The sequence below is a fragment of the Protomyctophum parallelum genome (assembly GCF_964188405.1).
Source record: "Protomyctophum parallelum genome assembly, chromosome: 3".
NCBI classification, from domain to species: Eukaryota; Metazoa; Chordata; class Actinopteri; order Myctophiformes; family Myctophidae; genus Protomyctophum; species Protomyctophum parallelum.
Window position 1 is genome coordinate 29084734 of NC_139698.1, and position 22878 is coordinate 29107611.

The 22878-nt window shown below is 43.2% G+C and overlaps 1 protein-coding gene across 1 annotated transcript in view; it reads left to right on the forward strand.

The window, feature by feature from the left end:
* LOC310856641 (dynein axonemal heavy chain 11) overlaps positions 1 to 22878 on the forward strand; it is a gene marked incomplete at both ends in the record, with an annotated part of 125711 nt that overhangs the window by 77778 nt on the left and 25055 nt on the right. Inside the window, 7 exons of the mRNA XM_083762112.1 lie at positions 567 to 668; positions 998 to 1132; positions 7248 to 7421; positions 9055 to 9290; positions 9906 to 10028; positions 14432 to 14636; positions 15611 to 15775. Of these exons, the coding sequence (XP_083618238.1) occupies positions 567 to 668; positions 998 to 1132; positions 7248 to 7421; positions 9055 to 9290; positions 9906 to 10028; positions 14432 to 14636; positions 15611 to 15775 (1140 nt within the window). The remainder of the gene's footprint in view (positions 1 to 566; positions 669 to 997; positions 1133 to 7247; positions 7422 to 9054; positions 9291 to 9905; positions 10029 to 14431; positions 14637 to 15610; positions 15776 to 22878) is intronic.

Here is a 22878-nt window from a genome sequence, read left to right on the forward strand (position 1 = left end):
AAAATGAGCAGAGGATAAAGTGGCTGTGACGCCTCCTCCCAGCTTCCGTTTCATCTTTAATCCCAAACCACACCAGTTGCAACTCCTTGCAACAAAACCGTTTTAAGGTCAACCATACCTTGGTTGGTCTGGTTAAGTTAACCTTGCTTAAAACGGTTTTGTTGCAAGGAGTTGCAACAGATTTGTCCTACTGTAAATCACAATCAACGCATACCGGAACACAGCTTGGAATGGAAATGGAATCCTAGAATAAAATGATATATTAATATTTTAAAATATATTTTCGTGAACAGAAATTATGTACTCGTATTTCGAGAGGTGTAGTTCCAGACTAGCATTCGGAGAATGTGGAATTGTTTCCCGGCTACACAAGACTAGGTCTGAGTCACACAACACAGTGTTTTATTAGTCCTGACCACAAGTATGACACAATCGCCTGATATAATGGCAGTTATTTTGCACAATCGTAGGAATCATTTCATCGCTGTCGGACATGAAACGTTTGTTTATAAAGATTGTGTGTCTGTGCATTGTAATTGTACACTAATTGTACTTTTGGTCAACAGGTCTATTGTGAGGTTGCTCCCAAGAGACTAGCTTTATCACAAGCTAACACAGAGCTGGAAACAGCCACAGCCAGGCTGCAGGCTGTCCGGAAGAAGTTGGAGGTCATTATTTCATGCTACCCTTTTAACACTCTTTTTCAATTAAAATTTATTTTTTGTTGACATAAAATCAATAAACTACAGTATGTATATTTCATTAGATCACTAGGTGTATGCACCTTGATTTAATTGTGCATTTGTGTTTGTTTTTAGGGCTGTCTCAGGTTGGTCTTAATAATCAACAAAGACAGATTTATTATCTATGTTTATGTGGTAAAATCAACTAATCGACAAATTCCCATGGTTATTACATGAATATGTCGCCTTCACAGAAAGCGTTATAATGTATTAACTTATTTGCATTGTTGACTTTTCTGTGCATGTCTGTACAGGATCTGGACGTGAACCTACAGAACCTTACATCTCAGTTCCAAAGAGCCACCACAGAGAAGGTCATGTGTCAGGAGGAGGTGTCCCGCACCAACCACACCATCTCACTGGCCAACCGGCTGGTCCAGGGCCTGGAGGTATGTGCGTGTGCGTGTGTGTGTCTGTGGTGGTCCAGGGCCTGGAGGTACGAGGGAGGGCCCCTGGCATATAAGGTTGACTGTCTATAGTGGTAGCAGAGGTGGCTGACCCTCCCATGGATGGGATTAACTGCCCGAGGTGCTATGGTGTCTGAGCTGCCTCACTAATCTGGGCTGCAACTTGTTAAATCCTGGTGAATTAGCCTGGCAGCTCCGGTGCAAGGGGCTCGCTCAAAAAGATCGTACTGTACATAGCGTGGCAGCATATTGTCAAAGTCGGGTGGATACTTGTATGTCCAAAACCATTACTTTATCGGGAATTGGAGAGGAGCCTGTGTTCAGAGCATAGGTTCAGAGGTGATGGCCTATATGCGAGGGAGAATTTTTGTTTTGTTTTAGTTTTTGATGCCCCGCATCCACAGCTCTTGTTAATACTGCCATTTAATACATATTTAATAAAATCCACAAATGCACTTAATCACCTCAATTAAAGTGCTAATTGCTGATCTACAAGCTCACAGCACGTCGAATTTTGTGTGACACTCTTCCACGACAAAGGATAGGCTACATAAAAAACAGAAAATGTAAAAAACAATGGATAAAAATAAAACAAATAGCAAAAGTAGCAGATCTTTAAGCTCGTTTCTACTTTTGATGCTTTTGTGTGACGCTGTACAGTAGCATTAATGTACGAAAAAAACGCAAAAAGTTAGAATATGGAGAGGTTTCTGCCGACAGTGACAGAATAGTGTATGAAGATATGTTGGTTGTGCGCTGTTGTCGATTAAATAATCTTCCAAAGATGAAGGAATGACAAGTTCTTCAGGGTGAAGTATTGATAATTTCTTAAGAAGATTCAGCAGAGAAACAATATACAGAGAGTGAGGAACAGGCCTCCTTGCCTGTTCCAGCAGCCCTTCCAGTCGCAAGCCTCCTCAACCCCATTCTCAGACAGTCCTTATAGTCATGTAATGTCCATATACGGACCATATACTGTACATAAGGGCGACACACAAATAAGTATACCTTTGCTGACAGCGTGGAGGAGTCAAGTCAGCTGTTAGATTGACAGCTGCATGAATTAGACTGAGCACATTGGTGAGCAAAGAGACTTAATGGAAGGAAGATACACAATAATGCATATATCTGGCACTGTAGTTGGCATTCTAAAATTCCCTGCGACAGTATCTGGGTTGGGGGGGTTGTGGGTTGGAGACGGGTAGAGAGGGCTGGACCACAGCAAATGCATGGCTGACCATGGACAACATGGCAGACTGAACAGCATCCAAGACCAAGTGGCTATGCTAACACCCATTTCCTGATTCCCCTTCATGTGATGCAGCAGTCATTTGCAATCATGCTTGTGTGTGTTCTTTTTTTTAATTATAAATGAATGCCCTACTTGATCATACTACAGTATGATTGTATATTGTATATCCACATGCTCGAAAAGTGGCATGAAGCGACACATTTCGATTTTCGATGTTGTAGATATGCTACTTTTGATGCTTTTCTGAATCCTGAAAAGCAACAGTTTTGTGTATACATGGCGTCATTGACGGGCCAGCAATCTCATTCAGGAAGTCGCTACAAAAAAAGAACCGATGCCTTCCCATCATGCACCTGTAACTCAACATGCATGTGTCACATGATTGGCTAATGGCGTTGCCTTCCGAAGCAGTCGGGTTATTTGGCTGCCGAGGCGAAATGGGCCAAAGAACATAAATAATGCAGAAATGATAGCTAGGGAGCAATGTCAATAGCGCTCAATAGCGCTGCGGAACGCTGAAGTGCGTTATGGAGCTGGTGGCTACTGACATGTAGTAATTGGAGATGTAATGGGATAACATAAAGTGGATAACAGCGCCACTTCCACCCACTTCTCACTTATAAGATAAGATGTAGTTATTATTTAGTTACAAGCTCTCGTTTATACTTTGCAATGTTTGCATTAGTTCTCAAACCAGCTCTCAAAGTCACTATTTTAGTACGTAAACAAACACAAAGTTGATTCAGACAATATAGAGCATCACCAAAACTCATGTGGTTTTATTTTTTCCAGATCTTCAAATAGTAAAATCAACAGGAAGTTAACATTTTTATGAAAAAGTTTAACCACAGGAGTTTTGGTGATGCTCTTTGGTGATGCTCTCAACTTTGTTTGTGTTTGTTTACGTACTAAAAGACTAAAAAGAGTGACTTTGAGAGCTGTTTTAGCGTACAATGTAAGTCAATGAGGAGCATATTTTGAATTAGCAATTTCTAATCACTGACACTGGAACATTTCTTTTTAATTTATTGTCCACATTTGGAGTTACATCATGGCAAGTTAACTACACAACCCAAACCTCAAAAAAGTGGTCTTACACTTTAATGTAGCTGAAAACACATACAAAGTTGAAATGGAGATGCAAGATTTCTGCTTAACAGCAACACTGTATATTGTTGCTGTCGGGGAAGAAATCTCTTATTTCCATATTTTAATGTGTTTTTTCACACATCACGTTTAGAAGACTTAGAACACTTTCCTGGGGGTCTTTATGTGTGTAATATGTTGTTTTAGATATTTTTGATTTTATCAGTGAGCCCAGTGTCTATGATGTCATGGACACTGGGCTCACTTGCTTCCTGGACTACATGTTGTCTCAGTAAAACAGCCCTCCCTCTATCCACAAGGAGGAGCAGTGCACCAAAGCAATATGGGAAATGTAATCCAGGAAGGAAGTGAGCCCAGCTAGTGTCCATGATGCTTGATTACAGATCAAACCGCAAAAGAACAAGGAGGCGCGGCCTTTGCGCTTAGAGGCAGCCCCACGACCTGTCTTGAATGACAGGCAGGCAGGCAGGTAGGCACCACTGTTAAGAACACAAGCGATTTAACAGAATAGAGTTGTTACTTTGTAACAGGGTTCATTTGGTTTCATTTCACACTCTCAAGAGTTAAATATAAGGGTCCATTTGGTTACCAACTCTCCAAAACTATAGTATAGATGGATGGATAGATAGAATAAAACAATCTTTCGAATTAATTAACGTGCTGAGGTACTTCATTTTTATGGATGGATGGATGCATAGATAGATAGATTTGGACCCTTATAGATATTTAACTCTTGAGAGCGTGAAATGAAAATAAATATTTGGTTTCATTTTCCAGGAAGGAAGTGTTATTATTGATCAACGTTTGTGTAATGTTTCCATTGGGGTCCAATCATCGAAGAGTTAAATCGCATTAAAATATGAACGAGCTTGTGTAATGTCACTTCCAAGTTCCAATGCTTCTCATACGAGGAAATCAAGAAATCACTTTGGCGTTTCCATTCGTGTTAATGCCTGAACAACTCTATTATGTTAAAAATGCATCGCTTGTGTTCTTAACAGCGCCTGTCACTCAAGACAGGTCGTGGGGCTGCCTCTAAGCGCAAAGGCCGCGCCTCCTTTTTTTTTATTTTTTTAGATATTTTTTTTTGCGGCTTACGCCTTTTATTGATTTTTGAAGGGACAGACAGTAGGCTGACAGGAAACGGGAGAGAGATGGGGGGATGACATGCAGTAAAGGCCGTGTCGGGCTCGGGAGTCGAACCCGCGGCACACTGCGACTGGATTACCAGTCAGGTGCCCAGACCGTTACGCCACGGCCTGGGCAGGCCGCGCCTCCTTGTTCATTTGCGGTCTGATCTATAATCAAAGTGTCCATGACATCATAGGCTCACTGCTAAAATATCCAAAACCACATATTACACACATAAAGACCAACAGGAAAGTGTTCTGCTTATAAATGTACGGGTGGCATGGCACCTTGCCGCCCCACGCAAATAAATGACCACGTCGTCGATGTGGATGGAGGCGACGTATATATTTTTGTTGCAAAAAGGGTGAAGTGTCCCTTTAATATCCACCTTGATCGTCCCTATACAGTGTCACACAAAAGTAGCCTATCTACAAGCAGTTTTGTACATATGAGGTTTTCCACCTGACAGAGACGATATGCATGAGAGTGTGTGTTTTTCAAGGGTGCGTTCTTATTAGCACTCATAGTTTGTCATTATTTTGTCTTAAATGTACTAGCTCATAAAACGTGGCTCATTTTTGCAACATTAAGCGAACTTAAATGGGGCCATTTGTTACTTTAGTCTAAACATCAGCCATCGTTTCCATGTTGTGTTCCCACTCAGGCATGTTATGATAAGTGTTCCTCTGAGCACAGAAGCTGATAACACTGTAGGTTTGCTAATGTGAAGGGAAAGAAATTGCACCTTTTTTTCCCTCTCTCTCTCTTTTGGTGGCCATTTTATCCATTCGACATTCTTGTTCCCAGGAAATAAATGTGGCTCTCATGGAACAGCTTGGCTTTTAAAGGATATCAAGATAAATGTTTTGTCTTTATGGCATTGACCTGGAAGCGATAGTGTTTGGACTAATAAATCAGGCCGTCTATATTTAATCATTAGCTTACCTCAAAGGCCTCAACAGCTGTTGGAAATTAACAATGTCTCACAACCTCCAGACTGAGTGATATTACAGGCAATCCATAATGCATTAGAGTAAAATTATAGTGATTTTTAACTGTCTGGGAATTTATTATGCGACATATTCTGGACCCACGGCCCCTTGTAAGGAAATGGCACGCGTGATTTATCGTAGCAGGGGCTGTCACAGTCACAGTATTGAAGGCTTTAAATGGATGCTAAGTTGATGTTCGCTGAGTGGATTGGCAGACAAACTTTCAGAGGTACTTAAGTGGGAATTACGCTTGTTGTTTCACCTGCTTCTATCGTTTTAGTTTACATGATTAAACCAGTATCAGTCAGGACATTTTCGTCTTGACGAACGTCTTTGATGTTCCGAGGGGTCTCCAGCTAAAACGTAGCATCACAATCACATCACAATCATTTCAACCACTTTATCCATTTACTGTATATGTTGGCTATTCAAAAATATCACATCTACAAGCTCATACAGCGCGTCACTTCATGCAGTGCTGTGAGCTTGTACATCTGCATTTTTGTTATGCATTTATTTTTAATCTTGAAATTGTATATATATATATATATATATATATAAAATCAATATTTATTGATTAAAATTTGACACCCCTGTATATACATATATATATATATATATATATATATATATATATATATATAAATGGTAAATGGTGCATTTATATAGCGCCTTTATCCAAGGCGCTTTACAGAGATTGTGCATTACATTCACCCATTCACACACCGATGGCAGCGGAAACCATGCAAGGCACCAACTAGCACATCGGGAGCAATTAGGGGTTCAGTGTCTTGCTCAAGGACACTTCGACAGTAACTCTGGGGGAGCCCGGGTTCGAACTGGCAACCTTACGGTTACCATACAGGCACTCTACCCCTGAGCCACCGCTGCCCTATATATATATAGGGGTGTCAAATTTTAATCAATTAATCACATTTATTTGCGTGGGGCGGCAAGGTGCCATGCCACCTGTACATTTACAAGCAGATGATGAACTCCCATAGTCATCGCGGCCATAGGACAAACTGCCCGTTGCTGAAACAGGCCCTCCTGTGTAAACCCATCGGCCATATCACCTTCCCCTGTAGGCCAACCTTTGTATAGAATAGTTTGAGTTGGAAATGTGCGTCTGCGACATGTGGTGCAATGTTTCACATTTGTGGACGTGCAGAAGTGCACCTCCATAACAATTTCAGATCAGTGGTTCCCAAACCATTCAGGTCGAGACCCAATAGTTTGCCCGGAGGCCGGGACCCAAACTAGTGAAAACAGCAGATCTACAAGCTCACAACGTGTCAAGCTTGTAGATTGGCTATATTCACTATTCTTGATTGTTATTATTTTTGAGGGGCACTAACCCCTCCTATGCCCAGCTTTGTGTGTGTGTTTGTAGCACGGAATGTGATTATTGATGTATGATGATGTATGATAAGAGCGCCCCTCGTTGTGTGATTCTTTTCTTCTTCACAAATAACATAAATATCTCCTCAATTTGCATTTTCCTGACCTGAAAAGGAGTTTGAGGACCACTGATCTATCTAACCATCCCTTGCCAAATCAGCCATAAATAAATGCATTTGCTAGGTCATTGAAAGTCGTCTGCTTCCTCCTGCAGTCAGAGAAGGAGCGCTGGTCCCAGGCTCTGGTCGTGTACGAGCGGCAGCAGCAGACGCTGTGTGGAGACGTCCTGCTCACCTCAGCCTACATCTCCTACGTGGGATACTTCACCAGGCAGTACCGCCTGGAGCTCCTACACCACACCTGGATCCCCTTCCTCAAGTCTCAGAAGGTAGAGTCAAGGTCACTTTATGTTGTCTCCCAGGGGAGAAGTTTGTCTTGCATGGACACAAAGACCCGCACTGCAGCATACATAAATACAATACAATGCATTACAATACAAGACAATAAGGTACACAGTGACTCGTACAGCATACACAAAAAACATAATACATACATTAAACACCCAAGCCAACATACAGTACCTATAGTGCAAAATGAGCACCATAGCACCACCTTAAAACCTTCGACACCTACCCTGTCTGCCCTCTGCCAGGACTCGGTTAAGGAGTGTGATTGACAGAGGGACAAATGAATGCTTGTACCTATTACATTTGCATGGACATTGTACCTTCTACCTGATGGCATTAACATATATTCAGGGTATACTACATGGGAGGAAACACAATTTTCTTAGCCTGCCCACTGGTGGCTTGCCCAAAGATGACCTGGGGGGTGATGGGAGGTGTAGACATATGTACAGTTACCCATTTTCTTCCCTGCCATTTTGGCCAATCTAAGGATCTCATATTTGTACCGTTTTTTTGTTGAAGACCACACAAAGTTGCTCTGTGCTCTGTTATTATTATCACCAAATAAAATCAAGCCATCAGACTTTTAAAATAAATAGTTTGTGTGGGTTGGCAATAGCAATGTTCGTTGACATCCTCTAATGTCTGGCATAAGGCTCTGTGTGGAAAATGTATTGACGGGTGCATATGATGAGATTATGTTGGTTAAACTGGTTCGTATCTGCAGAATTTTATTTCTCACTAGTCTTATAGGAAAATGTTGATGCATCTGTTTTTGAGGCCAGATCCTGGCATGCTGCAGCAGCCTGAAATGTCAAGTGAAAACATTGGCACAGGTTTGGAGCTGTTTAGAGGGTGCTGTGCTGCCCCTCTATACTGTATGTACAAACATTTACCATAGCATCTGTGCATTGGAACCAAACACACTGCCTGCAGAGTGCATAGTGTGGGGACATCCTCCCTGTGTGTGCGGGTGTGTGTGTGTGTGTGTGTGTGTGTGTGCGCACACACACAAGAGCCAAATGTCCCCACAAGTATTAGTTGAAATAGACATTGCGAGGACAAATATTTTGCAGATCCTCACAGAAATGGTTGTTTTATTGTGTGGAGTAAAGCTTACAATGGGCAAATAATCATGTTATGGATAGGATTAGGCATTTATAGGTTACGGGTAGGATTTGACTTTTACAGGTGCGATAGCAAAAAGTAGCCTACTCTATGCAGAATGTCCCATTTCAAGTATTTTAAGAATAGCAGATCTACAAGCTCACAATGTGTCGCATCGTGCCACATTTGTGAGCTTATAGAACGGCTATTTTCAAATGGCTGAAATGTATAGGGCTGAAGTGCTTAGTGTATATGTTTATTTTTAAAATAATAATCAATACTGTGGTAAAGTACAAATAATTGTACTCAAGTACAGTACTTAAGTAAATTGACTTAGTTACTTTACACCACTGGTCCTCACAAGTATAGTAATACAGACGTGTGTGTGCGTGTGCGTGTGCGTGTGTGTGTGCGTGTGTGTGTGTGTGTGTGTGTGTGTGTGTGTGTGTGCGTGTGCGTGCGTGTGTGTGTGTGTGTGTCGCGCGTGCATGCGCATGCGTTTTCCAGGTCCCCATTGCCCTGACAGAAGGCCTGGACCCGGTGCTGGTGCTTGCAGATGCTGCCACCGTGGCGGGCTGGCACAACCAGGGCCTGCCAAACGATAGGATGTCCACGGAGAACGCCGCCATCCTGACCACCAGCGAGCGCTGGCCGCTCGTGGTCGACCCGCAGCAGCAGGCCGCCAAGTGGATCCGAGAGCGCTGCGGGCCGGAGCTGAGGGTGGTGACGCTCGGCCAGAAAGGGTGAGAACTTCCACTCAGCCGTCAGCCAGTCGCGTGTTAATTACTAAAGGGCCCGATGGTTAAAATGTCATCTAGATGCCAGGTTCATTTAGTTGGCATCCTATGGTTTGTATAGTTGCAATAGTCAGATTTGCTTTATATTACCGGCATACTGTTCATGGTAGGCATTTGATGTGTAGCCTCGTGTTTACCTTGCTTACTGTACTGTAAATCGCTCTGGATTGAGTGTCTGCTAAATGACTAACTTGTTGTAATATTCATAAAAATGTTTCCTCTTTCACTTTCTGCATAAAAAAACAAACAATTGCAGAGATATCTGATCTACAATCTCAGTGCATTGTGATGTGTTGTGAACTGTGTAGATCACTACTTGTGCACAACACTCTTGTACGACGCTGGACGTTAATTTATGAGGGAAAAAAATAGTTTAAATATGGACATTTCATGTCATGTCCACAAGGAAATTAAAAAAGAGCTATTGTGTCTGTGTAGTAGATTAGATGCAGATTATTATACAAAGAGCTATTTAACACAACAGTAAAAATAAGTAAACCTGTCACTTACAGCTCCTTTAAGGATTTGCATTTGACATTGTGTTGTTGGTCCATTGTGTAGGTATCTGGATGTGATTGAGCGAGCGTTGTCGTGTGGTGAGACCGTTCTGCTGGAGAACGTCACAGAGAAGATGGACCCCGTTCTGGAGCCTCTGCTGGCCAGAAACACCATCAAGAGAGGACGGTCAGCAATGCTTTTCACAAAACCACACCATTGTCAAACCTCTCAAACGCTTTATAAACCCTATAGTTACTGTCGAGCAGAAACAGTTTATATATATTGTAATTTTTTCGTTTTTTCGTAAATTAATGCTCCCTACTTCATACTACAGCATGACACAAAATATTTCATTACAGTAAGCAAGGAAATACTTTGTTTTGTTGATACTTTTGGGTCAATTTATGAATTTCTGTATTAGAGTCGGCTCTTTTTTTCCCCTCCACACAACAATCTCTTGCTCACTAAAAATAGCCAGCTCACAACACAGAACCATAAGAACCAGAATAATGATGCTGGAGATTCACATGGTTTTACAAAGGCTACACTCCAACTATGAAATATCAAGCCACACCACACAGCAAACTCTTACTCTTAATAGTGCAAAAATGAACAGAAACAAGTTTATGTTTTCTTCCACTTTTGGCAGGTAAACTACATGCAGATTTAGTGCTGTGCAGTCAAGTGTTGTCATTGTTCTGCCTGAGGAAGCGATACCCTCAGAGAAGCCTCCAAACCATCAAAAATATTTTTATTCATTTTATTCCATAGAATTTTCTTTCTTTAGTTTTACTTTTTCCTAGAGTCCCCGCCTTGTAAAGGACTTAGAAAAGCTATATAAATTTGAGATATTATAATTATTATCCTCCACCTCCATGAACGCCGCTTTACTTTGCAAAGATTACATTTAGTGTGAGGTTTCTAAATCAATGCACGTTTTACTTTACAATCCCTGTTGATACACGCGTCGATACTCTCACCAACATGTCTGTGGCGTGCGGTGAGACAATGGCAGCAGGTTTTTTTTTTTTTGCCACACGGTCGGATCTCTGCTGCGGTCACGTTGAAACACCGCTGAGAGACATGACTGAACGCATTATGATCGCCCACTCTCTGGCTTATAGATGGATTTGTAGTTGCCGTGCACCGAATCCCAGGGGCCAGCGTATCGATCGGCCTCTTCTCAGCGGCCGGTGATAGATGTATATTTGTGTGCTCATATTCTTTATGTGTGATGAATATTGAACAGGCCTGACCAGCATCAGTGTGTGAGCCTTGAATAGTGGGCAGCCAATGCTATGCGTGCAAGGGCCATACATCTCTCTCCCACACGAAGAGGAGGGGGGGGCAGGGCAGCAGACAACAACGCACACTAAACTCAATGGTCCTTTATCATTACCGTAAGCTCTGATTTGAGCCACGGAGCCTTTGGCAGGGTGTGTGCTTGGTACATTATGTGTCAGCATTTCTCTACATTTGATCTATATTCAGAAATACTGTAGAATAATGAATGACGGTTTGAAAGACACAACACCGACTGTGATTACTGGCTGGAAATCATAGCTCTTACAGATACAGCGACCATGAAGGGACTCCCTTTTTCAACAAGTCACACAGATTGGCTGTTGTTTATTTGATTGATTTATTTGACTTTGAAGTGTTACATGGAAATTACCCACATGAACCCTAGCGCCCCCATTCAGTGAAAATAATAAATCTACAAGCTCTGCTATTTTCGGCATAGAGATTGGTGGCCCTATCTTGGGCATGCCTTACTCTTTATACCTAAACGTATTTGCCATATTTTACTATCTTGAAAAACAGCTTAAAAAAAAGCTTGTAGATCAGCTATTTGAACTATTTTAAAATGTTTTTTTGTTTTTGTTTTTTTTAAATAGTAAAAAACGGCAAATAAGTTTAGGGATAAGGGGTAAGGGGTCGCAGCAGATATAGCCCCGGTGTACAGGGAAAAACAGAAAGGAGCATAGCATAGAACCCTGGGTCAAGTACAGTATAGGATTTAAGTTGTTAAAGTGAGCGCTCTGCGTGGATCCAAGTTTTGGAACTAATGTATTCCAGCTGTGATGTTAATTTCAAAACTCTGAATCAGATTTGAACCACATTCTTAGGTGGGCTGAAATGTGATATAAAAAACAGATTTTTAGGGATTTGTCTCAGTCTGGACACTAGGGCACTGAAGCTTGATTTTATACTCATCGTCAACCAAAATGTGCTAAATTGGGAAGCATTGGGAACTTGTAGTTGGCTATTTTTGGCAAACACAGTTAGTCTGCTGGGAAAAAGAGGAGGGGGCCAAAGTATGGACCCCTGGGGGGCCCCAGTCAACAAGCTGCGACCCCAACGACCAAATAGATTCATTCCAGGAGTGCTGCCACGTCAGCTGTGCTGTGATTATCCATGATCAATTACCCAGGAATTATTATCCATGTTCAATTACCCAGGAATTACCCTCAACAAGCAGCACATCACTAGCTCGCAGACTTCCATGAAATGGATATTAACCTCAGAACAAATAGAAGAATGGAACGACCGCGTATCGACAGCCTCATCCGTCCACACGTCTTAACATCTCTCTCCCTTTTGATCCCTGCGGCCGAGCCAGGAAGAATATCGAACATCTCGGCATTCAGGACCTTTTTTTTTTTCTTTCCTTTTTTTTTGCTTCCTTCCTTCTTTCTCTCTCCCGAAGAAGTCCCTGTCTGTCGTAACGATCCATCACGGCAAATCTGATTATAAGTTTATCCCTTGCAGATGACCCGCACACTTGTTTCTGCCGGTGATTAATACAAGCTGCTGGGGCGGCCCGTGATGGATCTGCTGGGGCTCCACAGCTGAAGTTCATTAATAATTGGAATGTTGCAGAGTGTGAAGTAATGAATACTAATTATTCCTTTCATGGCTGACGGAAGACTACAAGACAATCCATCAGCGCGGACTTTAATTTGGTGGAGTAATGGTTCTATCAATACTACATTAATTCCAGGGTCTTGTGTGAAGATATAGAGTTGAACCAGACCCAGGCCATCATGAGGAAACCGGGGCAGTAAAAATTGGGAGCCCGTCTGAGTTGGGGGGGGGGGGGTAATTAGAGAAAAATGAAAATCCACCAGGTTCGTCAAACCACTGCTAATTTAATTGAAATGCAGAAACAGATAACTATTGGCTGCCGTGCGCGGCGATAATATTTCTCATTTGTTCAGGATTATTTGTATGTTAGTTAGATTTTGATGTGGAGCCATATCTTTCTCATTCTGTCAAAGTGACGATGGAAAAGTTTGGAGTTGAAGTCGGGTGTCACCACTCACCGGCCTGGGCTACGGTCAGTTCACACTGGCCTATCCTGATTGGTTTAATCAAGTCTGAAATGGTGTCCGATTTGAACCCACATTCCTAGTTGGTTTGAAATGTGATTGTCTCCACCAGGCCGAAGGCATGGGGAGAGAGTAGGTGTTTGCACTCCGTCCATGTGTGTCCGTCCGTCCGTCCATCCGTCCGTCTGAGTGTGTACAGCTAATCTCCGGCACCGTTAACCCGGTCGATGCCAAACTTTGCACACACACTCCATGCCAACGATGAACCTCTGCCCACAACTTTCCAGAACGGCCTGTTATAGCGCCACCAGGAGGCCGACTTTTGTAAAACACATTTTTTGATATTACTCCATATTTTGTCCAAAAATCCTGCAAATTGTCAAGACAGATCTGTCCGATATTTCCTATTCCATCCTGATTGGCTAACATTGGTTTTCAAAGTTTACAGGATTGGCCTGTTTTGAACAAAAAGCCTATAATCATGAATGCAGCGTGCAATTTACGTGAAATATTTCACAGACGTTCCTACTAGGCTGAGGAATATATCCCACCCTTTTCACATTGGCCTGTTATAGCGCCACTAACAGGTGGATTTTTGCAAAACACATTTTTGGAACAAAATGCCTCAAATCATCCAATTACCATCCAAGGCACACATTGGCGTATTATAGCACCACCAGGAGGCCACAACCTGACCTGCCCTGGTGGAGACCTGTGCCCAGAGGGGCACTTCAAGTTTATTGGTCATTTAAAATACACACACCTTATACAATGTATTCAGGGTTTTCTTTTTTTTTTTTTTTTTTTAAGATATTTTTTTGCGGCTTACGCCTTTTATTGATTTTTGAAGGGACAGACAGTAGGCTGACAGGAAACGGGAGAGAGATGGGGGGATGACATGCAGTAAAGGCCGTGTCGGGTCCGGGAGTCGAACCCGCGGCACACTGCGACTGGATTACCAGTCCGGTGCCCAGACCGTTACGCTACGGCCTGGGCCCAGGGTTTTCTTTTTTGACCAAAAGGGAGTGTTTGGCAGAAGCCTCAGCTTATAGTGCCAGCCCTTTTAATATTCAAAATAGCTTTAGAAAGGAAAAATAGATACAACAAAACAAAGAAAAAAACAAACAAACTTCTTCTAGTTCAGATTTGATTTCTAAAGATTTTGTCTCAGTCTTGACACTGAAGACCGATTCATAACTCTGTTGCAACTCTGTCTACAAGCTCACAGCTATGGTATTCACTGTCCTCCAACAACAGGTACATTCGTCTTGGGGGTAAGGAGTGTGAATACAACAGCAGCTTCCAGCTCATCCTCCACACCAAACTGGCCAACCCCCATTTCCCCCCTGAGCTCCAGGCCCAGACCACCCTCATCAACTTCACAGTGACCCCTGCTGGCCTGGAGGAGCAGCTGCTTGGTCAGGTGGTGACCTGGGAGAGACCCGACCTGGAGGGTCTCAAGGTAAATAAAAAAAACCAACAACCTGGTAATGCAGAGAATGTCTATAGGGGCGGGACTTACGTCATTGTGTTTCCAGTCCACCGGAAACTGTCACAATACTCTGTTTCATGCACGGAAAATGTAAATAGATCTGTAAAACCTCAACGTAACTTCCTTGGGCGGTACTTTCGCCCATTTCCAGTACTTCAGTTCAGACACTCCGTCTCATACCCAGCGTGACACCATGTCAACGTGCTAATGTGGATAGCAGGATGTTGCCCGTTGGCTCCACCTTAGTCCCTCCTCTTCTGGTGGAGACTGGGAGCCTATGTTTTCATTCCCACTAACAACAATGTATACACGTTCTGAATGCCCCTGCCCTTGAGAGATCAGGGGGAGGGGAGGGTGATATTGGTCACTGCGTGTACTCCTGCGGGCTGGGGCGGCAACACTCGGTGGGAGGAATGGGACGAAGGCTCTACGTCCTCTAGGTGAGGGCTCCTCACTGGCAGGTGAGTCAGTAGGATACACCAGCAGTGTGTTCTCACTGCTTGATACCCGTCTGTCGGGTGGAAACCTCAAATGTCAAAAATTAAAAAAAAGCACCAAAACTTATATTTTTGTTTGATGCTGTAGTGTGATCAAGTAGGGTGTTCATTTACGGGAAAAATACCCACAAACAATTCAAATATAGACATAAGATGTTTCTGCCAGACAGCTTAGGACCCATTATGGAAGTCTTTCTTGTTTTTTTTTCTTGTTTTTTTCAGTTTTTTGTATTGACCTGTGCCTTCCTCGGACTGTAACCATTTTACAATCTAATCTGTTAATACAATTTGCAATCAATCAATCAAAACGTTATATAACACTGATGACTTTATACTGTGTGTGTGTGTGTGTGTGTGTGTGTGTGTGTGTGTGTGTGTGTGTGTGTGTGTGAGAACCAGATGGAACTGACCATAACACTGGTGACTTCACTGTGTGTGTTGCTCCAGATGGAACTGACCACGCAGCAGAACCGCTTCAAGATCCAGCTGAAGGTTCTGGAGGACGAGCTGCTGAGCCGCCTGTCTGCAGCACAGGGACACTTCCTGGGGGACATGGACCTGGTGGAGCAGCTGGAGAGCACCAAGACCACCGCTAAGACCATCCACCATAAGGTACAATATACACCAAGACCACCACTAAGACCATCCACCATAAGGTACATTATACACCAAGACCACCACTAAGACCATCCACCACAAGGTATTATACATTATACACCAAGACCACCACTAAGACCATCCACCATAAGGTACATTATACAATATACACCAAGACCACCACTAAGACCATCCACCATAAGGTACATTATACAATATACACCAAGACCACCACTAAGACCATCCACCATAAGGTACATTATACACCAAGACCACCGCTAAGACCATCCACCACAAGGTACATTATACACCAAGACCACCGCTAAGACCATCCACCACAAGGTACATTATACACCAAGACCACCACTAAGACCATCCACCATAAGGTACATTATACACCAAGACCACCACTAAGACCATCCACCATAAGGTACATTATACACCAAGACCACCGCTAAGACCATCCACCATAAGGTACATTATACACCAAGACCACCACTAAGACCATCCACCACAAGGTACATTATACACCAAGACCACCGCTAAGACCATCCACCATAAGGTACAATATACACCAAGACCACCGCTAAGACCATCCACCATAAGGTACAATATACAATATACACCAAGACCACCACTAAGACTATCCACCACAAGATACATTATACACCAAGACCACCACTAAGACCATCCACCACAAGGTACATTATACACCAAGACCACCGCTAAGACCATCCACCACAAGGTACATTATACACCAAGACCACCGCTAAGACCATCCACCACAAGGTATTATACATTATACACCAAGACCACCGCTAAGACCATCCACCACAAGGTATTATACAATATACACCAAGACCACCGCTAAGACCATCCACCACAAGGTATTATACAATATACACCAAGACCACCGCTAAGACCATCCACCACAAGGTACAATATACACCAAGACCACCACTAAGACCATCCACCATAAGGTACATTATACACCAAGACCACCGCTAAGACCATCCACCATAAGGTACATTATACACCAAGACCACCACTAAGACCATCCACCATAAGGTACATTATACACCAAGACCACCACTAAGACCATCCACCATAAGGTACATTATACACCAAGACCACCACTAAGACCATCCACCATAAGGTACATTATACACCAAGACCACCACTAAGACCATCCACCATAAGGTACATTATACACCAAGACCACCGCTAAGACCATCCACCACAAGGTACATTATACACCAAGACCACCACTAAGACCATCCACCACAAGGTACATTATACACCAAGACCACCACTAAGACCATCCACCATAAGGTACATTATACACCAAGACCACCACTAAGACCATCCACCACAAGGTACATTATACACCAAGACCACCACTAAGACCATCCACCATAAGGTACATTATACACCAAGACCACCACTAAGACCATCCACCATAAGGTACATTATACACCAAGACCACCGCTAAGACCATCCCCCATAAGGTACATTATACACCAAGACCACCACTAAGACCATCCACCATAAGGTACATTATACACCAAGACCACCACTAAGACCATCCACCATAAGGTACATTATACACCAAGACCACCACTAAGACCATCCACTATAAGGTACAATATACACCAAGACCACCGCTAAGACCATCCACCACAAGGTACATTATACACCAAGACCACCGCTAAGACCATCCACCACAAGGTACATTATACAATATACACCAAGACCACCGCTAAGACCATCCACCATAAGGTACATTATACACCAAGACCACCACTAAGACCATCCACCACAAGGTACATTATACAATATACACCAAGACCACCGCTAAGACCATCCACCACAAGGTACATTATACAATATACACCAAGACCACCGCTAAGACCATCCACCATAAGGTACATTATACAATATACACCAAGACCACCACTAAGACCATCCACCACAAGGTACAATATACACCAAGACCACCGCTAAGACCATCCACCATGAGGTACATTATACACCAAGACCACCACTAAGACCATCCACCATAAGGTACATTATACACCAAGACCACCACTAAGACCATCCACCATAAGGTACATTATACACCAAGACCACCGCTAAGACCATCCACCATAAGGTACATTATACAATATACGCCAAGACCACTGCTAAGACCATCCACCATAAGGTACATTATACACCAAGACCACCACTAAGACCATCCACCATAAGGTACATTATACACCAAGACCACCTCTAAGACCATCCACCACAAGGTACATTATACACCAAGACCACCGCTAAGACCATCCACCACAAGGTACATTATACACCAAGACCACCGCTAAGACCATCCACCACAAGGTATTATACATTATACACCAAGACCACCGCTAAGACCATCCACCACAAGGTACAATATACACCAAGACCACCACTAAGACCATCCACCATAAGGTACATTATACACCAAGACCACCGCTAAGACCATCCACCACAAGGTACATTATACACCAAGACCACCACTAAGACCATCCACCACAAGGTACATTATACACCAAGACCACCGCTAAGACCATCCACCACAAGGTATTATACATTATACACCAAGACCACCGCTAAGACCATCCACCACAAGGTATTATACAATATACACCAAGACCACCACTAAGACCATCCACCACAAGGTATTATACATTATACACCAAGACCACCACTAAGACCATCCACCATAAGGTACATTATACACCAAGACCACCACTAAGACCATCCACCATAAGGTACATTATACACCAAGACCACCACTAAGACCATCCACCACAAGGTACATTATACACCAAGACCACCACTAAGACCATCCACCACAAGGTACAATATACACCAAGACCACCACTAAGACCATCCACCATAAGGTACATTATACACCAAGACCACCACTAAGACCATCCACCATAAGGTACATTATACACCAAGACCACCACTAAGACCATCCACCATAAGGTACATTATACACCAAGACCACCACTAAGACCATCCACCACAAGGTACAATATACACCAAGACCACCACTAAGACCATCCACCATAAGGTACATTATACACCAAGACCACCGCTAAGACCATCCACCACAAGGTACATTATACACCAAGACCACCACTAAGACCATCCACCACAAGGTACAATATACACCAAGACCACCGCTAAGACCATCCACCACAAGGTACAATATACACCAAGACCACCGCTAAGACCATCCACCATAAGGTACATTATACACCAAGACCACCGCTAAGACCATCCACCATAAGGTACATTATACACCAAGACCACCACTAAGACCATCCACCATAAGGTACATTATACACCAAGACCACCACTAAGACCATCCACCATAAGGTACATTATACACCAAGACCACCGCTAAGACCATCCACCATAAGGTACATTATACACCAAGACCACCACTAAGACCATCCACCACAAGGTACAATATACACCAAGACCACCGCTAAGACCATCCACCACAAGGTACATTATACACCAAGACCACCACTAAGACCATCCACCATAAGGTACATTATACACCAAGACCACCACTAAGACCATCTACCATAAGGTACATTATACACCAAGACCACCACTAAGACCATCCACCATAAGGTACATTATACACCAAGACCACCACTAAGACCATCCACCATAAGGTACATTATACACCAAGACCACCACTAAGACCATCCACCATAAGGTACATTATACACCAAGACCACCACTAAGACCATCCACCATAAGGTACATTATACACCAAGACCACCGCTAAGACCATCCACCATAAGGTACATTATACACCAAGACCACCACTAAGACCATCCACCATAAGGTACAATATACACCAAGACCACCACTAAGACCATCCACCATAAGGTACATTATACACCAAGACCACCACTAAGACCATCCACCATAAGGTACATTATACACCAAGACCACCTCTAAGACCATCCACCACAAGGTACATTATACAATATACACCAAGACCACCACTAAGACCATCCACCATAAGGTACATTATACAATATACACCAAGACCACCTCTAAGACCATCCACCACAAGGTACATTATACAATATACACCAAGACCACCGCTAAGACCATCCACCATAAGGTACATTATACAATATACACCAAGACCACCGCTAAGACCATCCACCATAAGGTACATTATACAATATACACCAAGACCACCGCTAAGACCATCCACCATAAGGTACATTATACAATATACACCAAGACCACCTCTAAGACCATCCACCATAAGGTACATTATACACCAAGACCACCGCTAAGACCATCCACCACAAGGTACATTATACAATATACACCAAGACCACCGCTAAGACCATCCACCATAAGGTACAATATGCACCAAGACCACCGCTAAGACCATCCACCACAAGGTATTATACAATATACACCAAGACCACCGCTAAGACCATCCACCACAAGGTATTATACAATATACACCAAGACCACCGCTAAGACCATCCACCACAAGGTACAATATACACCAAGACCACCACTAAGACCATCCACCATAAGGTACATTATACACCAAGACCACCGCTAAGACCATCCACCATAAGGTACATTATACACCAAGACCACCGCTAAGACCATCCACCACAAGGTACAATATACACCAAGACCACCACTAAGACCATCCACCATAAGGTACATTATACACCAAGACCACCACTAAGACCATCCACCATAAGGTACATTATACACCAAGACCACCGCTAAGACCATCCACCATAAGGTACATTATACACCAAGACCACCACTAAGACCATCCACCATAAGGTACATTATACACCAAGACCACCACTAAGACCATCCACCACAAGGTACATTATACACCAAGACCACCACTAAGACCATCCACCATAAGGTACATTATACACCAAGACCACCGCTAAGACCATCCACCACAAGGTACATTATACACCAAGACCACCACTAAGACCATCCACCACAAGGTACATTATACACCAAGACCACCACTAAGACCATCCACCATAAGGTACATTATACACCAAGACCACCACTAAGACCATCCACTATAAGGTACAATATACACCAAGACCACCACTAAGACCATCCACCACAAGGTACATTATACACCAAGACCACCGCTAAGACCATCCACCACAAGGTACATTATACAATATACACCAAGACCACCGCTAAGACCATCCACCATAAGGTACATTATACACCAAGACCACCGCTAAGACCATCCACCACAAGGTACATTATACACCAAGACCACCACTAAGACCATCCACCACAAGGTACATTATACACCAAGACCACCACTAAGACCATCCACCATAAGGTACATTATACACCAAGACCACCACTAAGACCATCCACCACAAGGTACATTATACAATATACACCAAGACCACCACTAAGACCATCCACCATAAGGTACATTATACAATATACACCAAGACCACCACTAAGACCATCCACCACAAGGTACAATATACACCAAGACCACCGCTAAGACCATCCACCATGAGGTACATTATACACCAAGACCACCACTAAGACCATCCACCATAAGGTACATTATACACCAAGACCACCACTAAGACCATCCACCATAAGGTACATTATACACCAAGACCACCGCTAAGACAATCCACCATAAGGTACATTATACAATATACGCCAAGACCACTGCTAAGACCATCCACCATAAGGTACATTATACACCAAGACCACCACTAAGACCATCCACCATAAGGTACATTATACACCAAGACCACCTCTAAGACCATCCACCACAAGGTACATTATACACCAAGACCACCGCTAAGACCATCCACCACAAGGTATTATACATTATACACCAAGACCACCGCTAAGACCATCCACCACAAGGTACAATATACACCAAGACCACCACTAAGACCATCCACCATAAGGTACATTATACACCAAGACCACCGCTAAGACCATCCACCATAAGGTACATTATACACCAAGACCACCACTAAGACCATCCACCACAAGGTACATTATACACCAAGACCACCGCTAAGACCATCCACCACAAGGTATTATACATTATACACTAAGACCACCGCTAAGACCATCCACCACAAGGTATTATACAATATACACCAAGACCACCACTAAGACCATCCACCACAAGGTACAATATACACCAAGACCACCGCTAAGACCATCCACCATAAGGTACATTATACACCAAGACCACCACTAAGACCATCCACCACAAGGTACAATATACACCAAGACCACCGCTAAGACCATCCACCATAAGGTACATTATACACCAAGACCACCACTAAGACCATCCACCATAAGGTACATTATACACCAAGACCACCACTAAGACCATCCACCATAAGGTACATTATACACCAAGACCACCACTAAGACCATCCACCATAAGGTACATTATACACCAAGACCACCACTAAGACCATCCACCACAAGGTACATTATACACCAAGACCACCACTAAGACCATCCACCACAAGGTACAATATACACCAAGACCACCACTAAGACCATCCACCATAAGGTACATTATACACCAAGACCACCACTAAGACCATCCACCATAAGGTACATTATACACCAAGACCACCACTAAGACCATCCACCATAAGGTACATTATACACCAAGACCACCACTAAGACCATCCACCACAAGGTACAATATACACCAAGACCACCACTAAGACCATCCACCATAAGGTACATTATACACCAAGACCACCACTAAGACCATCCACCACAAGGTACATTATACACCAAGACCACCACTAAGACCATCCACCACAAGGTACATTATACACCAAGACCACCACTAAGACCATCCACCATAAGGTACATTATACACCAAGACCACCACTAAGACCATCCACCATAAGGTACATTATACACCAAGACCACCACTAAGACCATCCACCACAAGGTACATTATACACCAAGACCACCACTAAGACCATCCACCATAAGGTACATTATACACCAAGACCACCGCTAAGACCATCCACCAC